The sequence below is a fragment of the Falco naumanni genome, chromosome 10 (assembly GCF_017639655.2).
Source record: "Falco naumanni isolate bFalNau1 chromosome 10, bFalNau1.pat, whole genome shotgun sequence".
NCBI lineage: Eukaryota > Metazoa > Chordata > Aves > Falconiformes > Falconidae > Falco > Falco naumanni.
In genome coordinates this window covers 16,228,765-16,242,942 of record NC_054063.1, presented here as the reverse complement: position 1 = coordinate 16,242,942, position 14,178 = coordinate 16,228,765, and the positions used below count along the sequence as shown (strand labels likewise).

Here is a 14,178-nt window from a genome sequence, read left to right as displayed (position 1 = left end):
TTCAGTAGGAGATGTTACTCAGTATCCAGGTGCAAAGGAGAGGGCATATATGTGTTGGTGCCCCTCCAGACACCAGAATAAATCCATTGGGAGCAGGTGGAGCTGTGACCCTCAGCCCTCGGGACATAAGTATGCATGTTGGCCAGGGCAGAGAGGGTACGCTGTGCCTGGGAACGGGCTGGGGCGGTAGCTCCCTTCCCATGGATCTTTTTTAGAAACAAACAACTGTCAACAGCTATATTGCAGGAGGGCCTTCACGTGACACACAGTTGTATGTATTTGAGTAAACGAAACCAGATCATTTGCTGATATACTGTCACCTCGCGATAATTGCCAATCTGTAATTTATTTGCATTACTTAAATTGTTGATAGGTAGGTTGTTTGATTTTTGTAATTAATGATTTAATAGAGTGCAGCAGTATTAATACAAAACTTTTCTGAGCTAAAAGCTGTTTGTGATAAAACGTTCTGCATTGTTCTTTCTACATGAGTTTTGTGAAATTCTGGATTCCTGCTGCAAATTGAAGTTAATGATATACAGAGCCGTCAACACCTGAGCTGGTATTTGAGGAAATACAACAGCGTACAAGAGCCAGCGCTTACTGCATTGAGTGGGTTTAGTGTCAGTCCTTCCTTTGAAGTATTTATGCTTTTTAAAAAAATATTCTTTTAATGTAGAGTTGAAGGATGTTTTGGGAAGAAGTTCATCTTCACTAGGTATTGATGTTTTTAATTTCATTCCAGCTGCACGGCACTAGACACCTAACTTTCAGTCTGTAAGCCCCAGATAGAAGAGGGTCTCCTGCAAGCATCTGAGGAGGGTGGAAATGAAGCATTCATGGGACTCGCTACCTTCCCCATGTGTGTTCACTGAGCACAGCCGTGGCTTCTCCCCATCTGTTCCTGTCTTCAGTTACATATAAGCTGAGATGTAGTGCCAGTAATGTACAGTTGGTGTGCTATGTGCTGAAATCTAGTCAAGTGTCTATCGAGACCAGCAAAGAGTTTCATCTGTAGCCTAAATGAATGATTCTCCAGAGGCAGGATACTCTTGATGGCTGTTTTGCAAAGTTGAACTTGTTGCTTAACTAATGATAATTTAGGATGTCTGAAGTTTTCAAATTATACACAAATTATCCACTTCAATTTTTCAAATATATTTAAGGCCTGATCCTGAAAAGCTGATCCAAAAATAATATTTCCAGGGATAGTTTTCAAAGAAATTACCCTTTACTTTTTTTTTCCCCCCATAGGAAGGTTTCAGTTTTGAATAAATAAACATGAAAAAGCCTTGAAAAGCTGAATTTCAAAATAAACTAAAGAATTCTACAACCCTTCCATCTATCTCTCTCAGACCAGATCAGCTTTGGCAAGCTCTGTGAGCCATGCAGGATTGTCTGAAACCATTCACAATAGGGGATGCCCTTTGGATGCTCTTTGATGTAATTAGAAATTTTGGCAATAATGAATCACAGCTTTCTCTGTGGTGCTGACTGCCCCCATTTCTATTTATATTAGGCACTTTATGAGTGAATATGGAATATTTGTCCCATTATTTTCAGAGCAAGAGCTGAGGCACAGGAAAGCTTTATCCAGGGTCACAGAGAAGGGGATGCAAGAGATGAGGCTTACGCTAGTTCTTTAGCCTTAGATTAGTGCCCAAACTGTACTTTTCTTAGAAAAATAGAGATCATACATTTGTAACAGAGAGAGTCAACTCTTCACATAGATGTGAAAACAGTGTACCTGTGACAACAGATTTTTGTTTCTGTGACTAGGTCGGTTACAGCCTGGGTTCGGCGTATGGATTAGCTTAGTTCGCCCTTATGTTACATGTCTGTTACTTCTAAGATAACCACCAAGTTCTGTTAAAATCCCGAAACTTAATTTTGAGAGACATTTTTATCCAAATAGTCAGGAGCAGCATATGAACACTAGGAGCAATGTATTATTTTCTTTAAAAATGCCAACATTTTGATTGCGATAACTACTAATGGAAGATTTATTTTAAACAAAGCGATAATAGTTAGTGCCTCTCCTTCTGGGGAAAATGGAATTTGCAGCTTTGCCTTGGTATTTTTCACATATAATTATGTTTAGGAAATAGTGCGAATGAGACGTTATTTGAAGGGAGAACCCCTTCCTCCCCCAAATCTCCAGGGTTTTAAGGATTGTAAATGCAATGCTTAAGATTTTAAGGCTCTTCCGAAGCTTTATGATACAGAAATATTGAGTGTAAAAGCTCGATCTGAAAATACAGACAAGGAATAGATTTTTCCTTATGAAACAGCTTGCTGAAAACAGCTTGAGATAGGCTCCTTCCTCGTTTCTACATTGTATGTGAAGTCTGCCAGAATATTGCATAAGGGTTTGTGAAACTTTAAAAACTTTCACATTAAATCAATCATCATCTTCTTTGAAAACTAATATACTGTACATAACATGGAGGCTCAAGTTAAATGGAAAGCACCGTTTTCAATATAAGTAGTGGGTTTTCTGGATAAGCTCATAAAAACTCCACATCTATCACTGTGAAAGCTGGGAGCAGACGACTTGCATCATAACATGAGAAACTTCCCATGGTTTCTACGCAAAGGAACCTACAGTAAGTGATTCTGACTTCTGTTTGAGAAAAACATCTGTATCTGTCACATGGCAGCACTAGTGTTATGGTTTACCCTGTCTGTTTGACTTGGCAGACTTGGACAGACAGCTTTGGCTGTAGACTGTTTCCATATTCAAGTCTTTGATATAGTCAAGGTTCAACATGTATCGGTACCCACCTATAGGTCTACTTTTACTGGCTACAGGATGGGGATATTTGGGTGTTTGGTGTTTTTTTGTTTGTTTCTGGCATGCCCTGTTCTGGTCGTACAGGCCAGGACATGTTTTCTTTCTAGCACAGGCAAGAATAGAAATTGAAATTGCTATTACATGACAAGTGCAAAAACCTGTGTGGGTCTGGTGGCCAGTGTTGCCGGAAATACATAATTACTGTAGTGTACTGCTGAGAATAGAAGGAAATCTGAGTCATATACCTGGGAAAGTCATAGTTAAATAAGAATTAAATAAATGTATTCTGATCCACACATAGGAATTCAGTGAAGCTGTTAAATTTGTGTGTACTTGAGTTTCATATGTGTAGAAGCTAGGAAGGAATGAGGAGTGTGCAGGTCTGGTGGGAATGCAAACGATGATGTGCAGTATGTCCTTAACAAAGGTACTTAGAAATCATTAATTACCTGTGACCACTAGCTTTTAATTCTGCTTTTCCAGCAAGAGGCTGATGGTCTTATTGGTGTAGCAAAGCAACTGCTGCTGGTCTGGCATTGGAAAGTTAGGCATGTGTAATAAATATTACTTAGCCATGATGCCTTCTGCTCCCATCTTGCCAAGTGCCACCCAGAGATTTGTGTTAAGAGGAAAGGTGATCGATGACTAGACCTGAAATAGTTTATATGTGGCCATTCAAAAATACAAATTCATTTGGGGCTTTTGGCCGTGAATTAACAAGGCAAGGCTCAGTTTTGGATGCTCTCAGTAATGGCTTCCGAGTAAAATAATCACTGTGTATATGTTTCCTTGGTTTTCCTTCTTTTATACAGCTTTCCCCTGTTTTGGGTAGGTGGGAAATGAAAGTGTCCAACTACCATCTTTCCCACTTTGCTTCTGCTGTGTTAAACATTGCTGGCAAAGCAAATGAGAAATCCGAATTGTCAGCCAAAAAAAAAATTGTAGTTTACAATGAAAAAGGTTATATATGCTCCCCTTTGGCAAATCCAGTCAGTTCCTATCTGCTTAAGGAGTTTAAGCAATGCGAGGACTTGGCCAAGAAAGGGCCTATAGAGTCTCGGTGATGATTTGCTGCTGAATGCTGTAATTTCAAGGAGGAGCTACACTTTGTGTTGGAAGTCACCGTGACACAGGGTCATTAGGCATTTTCTTAGGTGAGATCTATCCAGGAACTTCACTTCTGTCCTAGGTCCATATATCTAAGTGGTCTAACTACCATGCTACTACTTCAGAATAGCTTGTTAGCTCCAGCTCTGTATGCACTGGGGGATCTTTCTCCATAAAACAATATTTGCGGGTTATAAATAATTAGTTTTGCTGCTAATATAGCAGGGGCTAGAGACAGAAGCCTTCCTTGGAGCTTTTATAGGTGAACTTTGTTAAATGTTACATTGTTGGAAATGCTTCTTTCTAATGCATGTTTGTTGAGAGTAATTTAGCCAAGGGTAGGGCTCTTCACTCAGGCCAGTGGCCACAAAATAGTATTAATACCTTAAGCTATTTGACATATGAAGATTTCAGTCGCTTTCTTAACTTTAGTTTTTACAACAGGAAAAATTGACGATTGCTTCCCTCACGCATCCCAGTATCACATCTTTCATTCTTGGCACCTCGCCGGGGTTAGCAGACAGCTCTGGTCGAGCGTTCAGGGCTTTTGCCTCTTCAGAGGCTCAAGTGCCAAATGAGCATGAGCCCTTTTCCCCTGGAGCTGGATAGCAGTCCTAAACCACTTTCATGTGGGCCACCAGCCAGTCATTGTGTGGGAAGCACCTTGAATTCCTACCAACACTAAATTTGAATCATCTCAGCTATAGACCTGCATTCTGTGTTTCAATTTCTTCTTGAAAGTCCCCAAATTTCTTTCCATTTTCCTTTTCAGGCTTTATTTTTCCTTCAAAATCAATTAATTGCTCACATTCCTGTCATTCTGCCAAGTAACGCTGTTGTTATCGTTACAGATACTGCATAAATGTTAACAGAATCATTGATGCGTTTTTATCCTTCATTTGTTTGTTTTTTTTAGTGAATTCCATGTGTGTGCAATGCTGTACTTCTCCATAGGATCTTATTGTAGCACTTCATGTTCTGAATGTAAGAGGTTTGCTTTTGCAAGCCTCTGTTATTACCACTTTATTTCATTGTGCTTGGTTTTAAGTACGGAAATGGGACACTTTCCTGTTTCTAGAAGGTTTTCATTATTATGAATTCTTGACTGTAATGCACCAGAGATTTTTGACAGTCCAAGTTCTGTATCTTTTTTTACTGCATCTTTATTTTTTAATATCGTCATTCTTTTTCTACACCAGTCTAGCACCAAGCCCTGTTTTTCACAGCCTTTAGCTAGGCATTACAGCTGGTGTGGCGAGGTAGCCATCTGTGCCTTCGTACGGCAGCGAGGTCCAGGGCACTCACCTTGTGGGCCAAATTCACACCTCAGGCATTGGCACTTGAAGTCATCCCCCGGGAGGTGGGAGTGGTGTATCTTAATTAAGTGGCTAAAATGCTCAGTAAAAACTGTGTCATTGTCCCAGGGAAGAAGTGGTGGTAACTTTAAAGGGGACTCCTGAATCTGAATCTGATCTGCGATGAGCATGAGATGAAGTAGTCAGCAAGGACTACTCTGTAGCACCAAGAGTGAGGGCACGAGTGAGGAGACACTTGCTACCCAGAAGTAGATTTTAATCCTCTGGTCACTCTGGCCTCCAGGACAGTTTGAGCCAAGATGAGGGACCTGGGAAGAAAAGCAAAGCAGGACTGAAAGAGCTCCTTGGAGCTTTTACAGCTGCAGATCTGGAGCGGAGATGAGATATTGCTTACCTTTACTCACTAACCTGAGGAATCCTCCTGATTAACAGAGGAGACGTCTACTCACAGCTGTGGAAGTCTGGAGATGTTCTTGTAATGATGCAGCTTGTTAAGTGGAAGTAGTAGAAATGGATTGATGCTTTTATGTGATGTTTATTCTTGCAAAGGTGAACCTTGGCTTTCTGGCAAATCCCAATCACCTCAATAAAAGAGCGGTGTTGGAAACTTGAAAGGGTTATTGAGTGCTGAGGAAGGAAATGGGTAGAGATGGGCTGTCGTGTTGTATTGAACTGTGGATAAATGAACCTTTGAACTGCACCCTGCTACGGGCTGTAAGTTCTGAATGTTACAGGAAATGTGTTCTTCGGTATCTATCTGAGTTTGAAAGTATATAGTATATCTCAAAGTGTAATGAGGTTGATAGAAGTTTTGAGCATGTCGGTGTTTCTAATTGTCGAAATCACAGGTAATGCCAGTAACTTTTTTTCCCCCCCCCCCAATAGAAAAGAATGTTTTTATTGTTATAGTTATAGACAATAAATGGAAGTACCTTGAGAGTAATCCGTGCTGGAGGATCTCTGGCAGCTTCCCTGGTACTATTTTATTACTTTGAGAAGGAAGGGAAGCGAAGTCAGGTGCTGGGAGCTCAGCCTCCAGAACACCACGCAGCCCTCACAGTGTATTTTTTTTGAGGGCAGGCAGGAGCTGACAGGGAAGCTGGATCTTTCACCTTCCCTTTTGATGTCTCCAAACTTCACAGAAGAAAGGTAGTTACGTGAGAGCAAGCGTGGGGGCCTCATGTCTGTCTCCTTCCTTACCTATAAAGTAGAAGCAGTGTTTGGTTGTGATATTTTAGGAATTAGTAAGTTAATGTTTGCAAGATGTTGAGACGTGGAGACCCTGTTTTATCACTTAGTGATTACTATGATGAAATAAAAAATTGTTCAGTGGTATTATCCAAAAGTCTTCTGTGTAACCACACATGAAACATGGTATTTCCTAAAATGCTGTTGCTTGCAGCCTCCCATGGTGTCTAAGCTTGCTTTTGTATAGAAGTGCTTTGGTCTGGGAGGGGCTGGCAGCTCTCTGCATCATTGTCTGAATATGACAGCAGAGCTTCAGTGGGAGCTTGGTGGCAAAATTAAGTGTGAAGCTACTGCAAGATTGTGATATTCAGGTATGGTGGAAAAAATGCCATGCCTGACTCGTCCAGCCTTTCTGGAGTTCACTTTGTTAGCTGGGATTTGAGTCTGGTCTGTATATAGCAGCTGTAGTCACTACCAGTCGGACTTGTTGTGCAGAAGACCCCTACCTACTTAGAATTAATTTTATCCTGTGCAATTTAGTACCGTTGTACCACCTCTCTGAAGGGCAGGATTTGTCCCACAGTGAGGGGCCAAGGTTGCCTGTTCTTTCTGACACGTGGAGAATGTTGCGAGGGAACATTTTTTGGATTCCGGCTGGGGTTTCCAGTTACAGTTTTTATATTTGACTGCTTTTGTGGCTGGAAACTTTTGCCAGCTGTCAACTTAAGAGCAAGTGGCTATCTGCCTCCTCCAGCAAATGTGGCCTCCGTGTTTATTTTTGGTTTTGTGTTTGTTATACATATTGTAGGTTAAAAATCCTGGCATAACATCCTTGACCCTTTAGTAAGATATGTAGTGATCGCCTTTCATGGTTAGAGTATTAACTAACTCATTTCATACAAGTGCAAATAACAGAAAGTCCTGAGTCCTGACCCACGTAGTACTCTGTTTAGGACCTTAGTAACCGAGGAGGTTTCAGATTATGGATTCCATACAGTGAGAAATGAGACTTTTTGTGTGATACAAAGGCTGAGTGCAATAAAGGGTGGCAGGAGATGAAAGTAAACAATTATTACAATGCATTTTATTTCTGTGTGTCTCGTTTGTTTGTTTGTTCCTGAACAGATTGAAAACATAGATGCATGCCTCAGTTTCTTGGCTGCTAAGGGGATTAACATACAGGGGCTGTCTGCGGAAGGTGAGTCAATTGATTGTTTAAAATTTAATTTTAAATGAGGAACCTGAATTACTACTTGTGATTGTAACCAGAACATGGAGTGTAATGGAATATCAATATGGATAATTTACATTTTTTACAGTCTTTACTACTTTTTCCCTCATCTCGGTGTGAAAGGTAGGTAAAATACATATCTAATCTCCACACAGGTGGCTTTTAAAAATAATCAGTGAGACCATATTAGAATTCAGTCACTTCTTTGTTTCCTTCTGTTAAAAAACAGAAATTTCTCATCTAAGTTCTATAGCTGGCACATTGATCAGAGTGTAGATTTTGCAGATATTTAAAATTAACTGCTGGTTGTTGTTTGCCTTTTGAGAGAGATATTTATTTCCTCATTCTTCAGTTACTCTTTTACCTGAGTAAGTATCCTGCTTGCTTTTCTTTTTTAAGGAAGATTTTTTTTTTTTAAAAAACTTGTTTCCATTTGCATGGAACAATAAAATTTGGAATCATGGAACAACAAAAAAGATGTTTTGACCTCTAATTAATCACTCTGCTTTTGAGAAGCACCAGCATTTTTCTGGAATCCAAACATGACTCTGTGTACTATATTCCTTTATGCCAGTACATGATATCTGTCAGGATGTATGGTACCTGTTGGCTCAGAAACTGTTTAACTGTTGTCTTATTAAGAGATCGAATAGATTTCTGTCATCCTCAGCACCAACTTTCATTTACGTTTGCATGTAAATAACAATTCAAAAAAAGCAATTGGATTCAGTAGCTGCTAAGGCAAACTTTGAATATACTGTGTGCCACCTCCTTCAGAGCTCCACAGAACAAATAATTGAATGTGTGGCATCAGGTGAGACTTCAAGTTAGGTTTGGTGACTAAGTGTCTTTGCAAACTTAATTTTGAGGCAGTAATAGTGTTGTAGAGATAGATAGTTATATATATTTATTTTTTTATATATATAAAACAGTTTATATATACTGTATATAAACAGTACATGCATGTACTGTTACTTGTGTGTGAATAACTTAATTACCTGTACGTTTAAAGCCATGTTTTCTTCCTCTGAAGGAATCCTATAGTTCAAACAAGGAAGGCAAGGAAGGGTGTGTAGATGTGGTGGGCTGACCCCAGCCAACAGCTAAGCCCTGCACCGCTGCTTGCTCACTCCTAGCAGGATGAGGGAGGGAATACTAAGAGAAAAAGTGAGAGAACAGCTGGATCAAGATAAAGATAGTCTAATGGGTGAAGGAAAGAAGAAGAAAAAAACCAAAACAAGTGATGCAAAGGCAATCACTTGCCACCTCCCACAAGCAGACAGATGCCCAGCCCATTTCCCAGCAATAGCTGCCTCCCCACCACCCACCTCAGTTTTTATTGTTGAGAGTGATCTTAATGTGGCATGGAATATCTCTTCAGTCAGCTGTCCAGGTTGTGTCCCCTCCCAGGTTCTTGCCCACCCCTGTCTGCACACTGGGGGAAGGCAGTGTGGGAAAAAGAGAAAGCCTTGGCGCTGTGCAAGCATCACTCGGCAACAACAAAACAGCGGTGCCTTATCAACACTGGTGTAGTCACAAATCCAAAACGCAGCACCGTGCACATTATCATCATGATCTGAAGTCTCAGCTTTGAATTGAAGATTTGAAGCCTTTTCTTTATTGTTGGTAAATGATGTTTATGAAGTGAATGCTAGATACCCACTGTGGATGAACTCTGTGGTGACACCATCATGTACATGGGTTTTGTATATGTGCGCTACATTAAAAAAGTTACAGAAATATTAAAAACTTCTGTAACTCCCCTATAAAACTACAGCTATTATTTTTAAAAAACTTATTAAATATTACAATTTAAAAATACATTTTCACAATTTGGAAAGTAGCTTAAAGAATTCCTTGCTGTCCTCAAAAATAAGCATCCTACCTCATCCTAGTCTATGAGATCTTACAAGGCACTTTAAAATGTGTATTTGAAATGTCATTACACTAATTTTGACGTGGTTCATAAGTGTGGGAAGCAAAGAGGCAGATATTTAGTACACATTGTTCTAACCTGATTATGCCACCACTAGTAGGGAAAGAGGAGGCTGAACATTAGCTGTTCTCTTCTGTGGTATATCCTTAAGCTGGGTTAGAACAGCAATAACGTATTTTCTTCCAAAGCAAAGCTTTAATATAGTCAGCCCAAGTACTGCCTGCATTATATACCTCAATAGCTCAGTTAGAATCAGGATTCTCATGTCAAGAAAACAAAAGTATGAGCTAAAATTTCTAACAGCAAAAAGTTCGTTTACCAGGAAACGGTTAAAAAGAAAATGCAACTGAATCCATTGTAAAAGCCAGTTTTGACCTCGATATGATATATAAAACTACAATAAATGTCACATCATTTACCTGTCTTTATACAATGCAAAATATAAGAAAAAAAGCAGATTATAAGAAAACTTCCTGGCTGTGCAAAGTTGGCAGTGCTGTGTGGTTCGCACTGGGGCAGGGACAGCATGATTAATGTTCGTTCGTTGCTCTCCCGCCAAATCGCAAGTCAGACTCTGTAGGATATAGGTTATCCCATGGCTACGCTGGGTTTGTATTTCTTCCCTTCTTTTACGCTGTCTAGGAATTAACATTTTAAATCATACAGAAGCTAGGAAGAGACCAGTAATGTGTGCTGCCAGCGTATGAGAGAATGTACTGGCTCCACCACTAACATTGAAGGAAAAAAGTGACAGTAGGAGGGGGAAGAAACATTTTTTGTAAAATGAAATTAAAGGACTTGAATACAACAAGGAATTCAGTTTCTGTTCTCAGTCCCTCCTTAACGGTGCTGATGAAGGAGGGGGAAACTAAACAGGAGAGAACACAGAACCACTTAAAGTGAAGAGTGCCTTAACCAAACAAGCCAGTGTTTCTGTGCAAGTTGCCAAGACCTGCTAGGTCCACTGCAAACAACTTTGTTTACTTCGCTGGCAGATCCTCATCGAGGAGGAAGGAGAAGATTGTGATTGCTTCCAAATGGGAGTAAACATTGAAGTCTCTCCTGGGTTGCTTGAGAACACGTATTTTTCAATAGTGCAGTTTTAGTGTGGGAGGAAGTTAATGATTCAAAACTGGGATTTGGATGACTCCTACATGTTGAAACAATTTGGGAGTTCATGTGTCATGTCCTTCCAGTGAAAAGAACCTGCTCTGATACATGTGTGCCATTTAGACGTGGCCTTTTGCTACAGATTTATGCAGTGAATATGCTAAAGATCTGCAGTCACTGATGGTGACCATACGATGCTGTTTTAAGCATGAGTAGGGCACTTACCAGGCTACCAGAGTTCAATGATACCACACTGAGTACACTTAAGTACAGTCTTCAAAAAATTACTCTTTAATTATCAAAAACTGCCTGCAGATCAAGTGTGTGTGGTGGAAATTAACTCCTTCTTGCATTTCCCTTCCTTGTTTTTATAGAATTCCCAGTATCGTTCACATTCAGATCATGTTCCACAGTAGAGTCTGCAAAGTTCATCCCAGGGCTGTTTTGGTACCTTTGGGTCCCTAAAGTCAGATAGACCCCGTCAGCCTAGAGCATGTGCAGGCGGGGTTTGAGTCAGTCCGCCTAGACTTTGGGATGTGTCCTGGATCAGCCCGAAGTATATATGCTTCTCAACATTTTGATTGAATTCAAACCTGCTTGTAGTTATTTTCACCCTTTCTCTCCTCTTCTGTCATTCGCTGTGAATAGAATTTCCTGCTTTTTTTTTTTTGCTTTTTTTTTTTTCCATTTTGTTCCAGTCAGCAGACCATCTTGCCTCACCTCTTACACGCGCTAAGCAGGGTTGATGGGGACTGCACACGGAATCCCTCGGGGGTCAGCCCTAAGAGGCTAGTGCAAAATGACAGAAGCAGACACCTGCTATCTTCAGGGCTGAATAGTACGTATATATGACAGCCCTGTTTTCTGGCAGGATAGATGCAAACTAAGGAATGTGCAGTGATTCTTAATTTGTATGCCTGGTAGCCAGTTTGGCTAACCAGTCCAGTCCATGTAAACTAGTTCTGTTTGCTCTAGTCCCACGTGCTTTAAAGAATCAGATGCAAAGTAAGGTTTACAGAAGCAGATGCAAACAAATGACTAAACAGCGACAGGCTATTTTTCTTCATTGGTTCGCATTGATCTGTATTCTGCACACAATGAGTAGTTTTGATTGGCAGAAATTTCATTCACAAGTGTTAGAGGAATCAGATAATGATATTTCTCCAGTGATTTATCCAGCAGACCTTTTTCTTTACCTTTTTTTTCCTGAACTGATTTTTTTTCTTTTCGATTTCCACTGAGTCCAGCTTATTTTTGTGAAGACCACTGAAGGATGATTGGCAAGCTACAGTAGTGAAAGTTCCACCGGTAGGGGAAACAAGTATCAAGTGAGGTATTCCAGGAGGGAAATTTCCAAAGGGTAGGTTTGTGGGGTTCTCTGAACACCGAATTCCAGTTTCCTCTCAAATGTCTAGAGTGTTTGTTTCTAACATACAAGTCATTTTTGGCTCCAGATTTAAAATAGGTGGATGACGTGCTTGCCCTTATCAAAGTTAATATACATATTTAAGCTGACACATGGGCTGGAGGGGACTTGAAGCAGGAAGCAGCTGAGACTGCAGTGATGGGCAGGACCTGGTGCGGGTGAAGTACTCTTTGAAATAACTTTTTGTACAAAGTGCAAGGGCAAACTGCCAGGTGAATTACCTCAGTCTAAGATAAGAGAAACAGGACTACCTCTGAAAGCCCCAATTGAAATATTTTGCTTAAAATCCTGAGGGAAAGAGACTGCTTCTTTTGAAAGTCAGTAAAGATGTTTTCCCTTTGATTATCACATTTTGGTCAGCTTAGAAAAATGCCCAAAGCAGGTTGGTCTTCTGATAAATGCAGCAGAAGACAGACAGCCATAGAAAGAGACAGGTTTAGGTGGGTTATAATACCCTCTCACCTCACATGGAAATTAAGTCCCCCTTTGCACATGCATATAGCTTTGCTAAGTTTAAACATGCCGACCCCTAGTAATTCCTTTTATCTCCTGGCCTGTATTTGTGCAGTTAAGCTTCCCAGTGCCTCTGGGTCTGTTTAGTTATGCTTCAGCCTGTGATTAAGTGCTACTTTCTTTACAATTCCCATGAGTAACTTGAGTTCTTTACTGAAGATAAGGACATCCTTTTCACTGTGCTTTGCTGTCTTTTGTGTTTCTTTTACTTTATTGTCTACTCCCATCCCTGTCCTCCTTAGCTGAACACTGGCAGATTAGAGAAGGAACCTGCCTGATGGGCAGAGGGAGAAGCTGGGTTTGTGGCATGAGGCTGCATGGGAGCAGGAGCAGACTGGTAAAGGGGCAACAGCCAGGGTACATTGGGACCCATGGTCCAGAAAGAGACTAAAATTGGCTCAGAAAACAAGGGGAAACAGAAAATGGTTGCTTACGGGCCCTGGGATTGATAGTCATTTAAACAAGGGAACGGGGGCAGTGATGGGAGAGAGCGCTGGTGGGGGGGCCAGAATGCAAGAAGGAAAAAATGGCTAAGGAGATTCAGTCAGGAGAAGAAAGGAAGGGGGTATCCTTGGCCTGGGTGATGACCCAGACCGCTTAGATAAGGTCTAGGAGTCTCTGAGAACATGGGCATTGACCGAAACAAAACTAAGGAAGAAGATAGATTAGTGGCAGGAAGAAACAGTAGACTGAGGCACAGCTAGGCAAGGAGACCAAAGCTGGCAGCCGGTATAGTAAAGAGGAGCAAAATTTTTAAGTCATGAACCTGAGATTTTGTGGATAAAGGGCTCGAAGTTCAGAACAGAAGTTTGTTACACAGCAAAGATGAGCAGTGTGAGCAGAAATGTGGGTGGGAGAGGGAACAGAGGATAGAACAGGGCCCATTACAAAGTCGGAGCAACTCTTCAGCCAGAACTGGGGAGAGAAATTAAAACTCTGGTTCTCACCTTTGTGCTTGGCCACTGTTTTGCCACATCCTTTTCTTCCCCTCTTGAACTAATCCATGTAGAGGGATTTAAAAGCTTAGGGCAACAGGAAGTTTTATTAGTTCAAGTGGTCTATATAGTGCATGTAAAAGTTCAACTGTTTGATGTAGCCTTTTTAATTCACTTTTTTAATTTAAGAAATTAAACATGCTTAATAATTAAGTCACAGCACGTTTTTAAGGTTGTCTGCAAGATTGAATTGGTGCTCTTGCATTTTAATTATAACAACAGTGGATAACAGCATAGCCTGACACGTGTCTTTATCTTTGTATTTCTGTTTGGTTTTGTTTTGGCATTTGATATTGCCAAGCGGAACAGGATGACTTTTAGGAATTGAAATGTTTTTCATTCACTGTCAAGCTGTCTTTAGGCACTTTGGGTATCCATTCTTTATTGTCTTGTGATAGTATCAGACTGGTAATTATCTTTTTTAATAGTCATTTCACCCAATAATCGTGTTTTCTAGTGCAAAACTTGCATCATTGTCGTATGGGAAACGATCAGTTTGATATTCCAGAAATGACATAATACTGTGTGATAACTTATTAGTTTCTCTTCCTTAGGCAAATTT

The 14,178-nt window shown here is 40.5% G+C and overlaps 1 protein-coding gene across 8 annotated transcripts in view; it reads left to right on the top strand.

Annotated features, from left to right (window-relative positions):
- The window catches only part of NAV2 (neuron navigator 2), a 223,246-nt gene that overhangs the window by 75,091 nt on the left and 133,977 nt on the right, over nucleotides 1–14,178 (top strand). For all 8 annotated transcript variants that reach the window (XM_040608723.1, XM_040608724.1, XM_040608725.1 and 5 more), the window contains exon 4: nucleotides 7,531–7,603. In XM_040608723.1, the coding sequence (XP_040464657.1) occupies nucleotides 7,531–7,603 (73 nt within the window). The remainder of the gene's footprint in view (nucleotides 1–7,530; nucleotides 7,604–14,178) is intronic.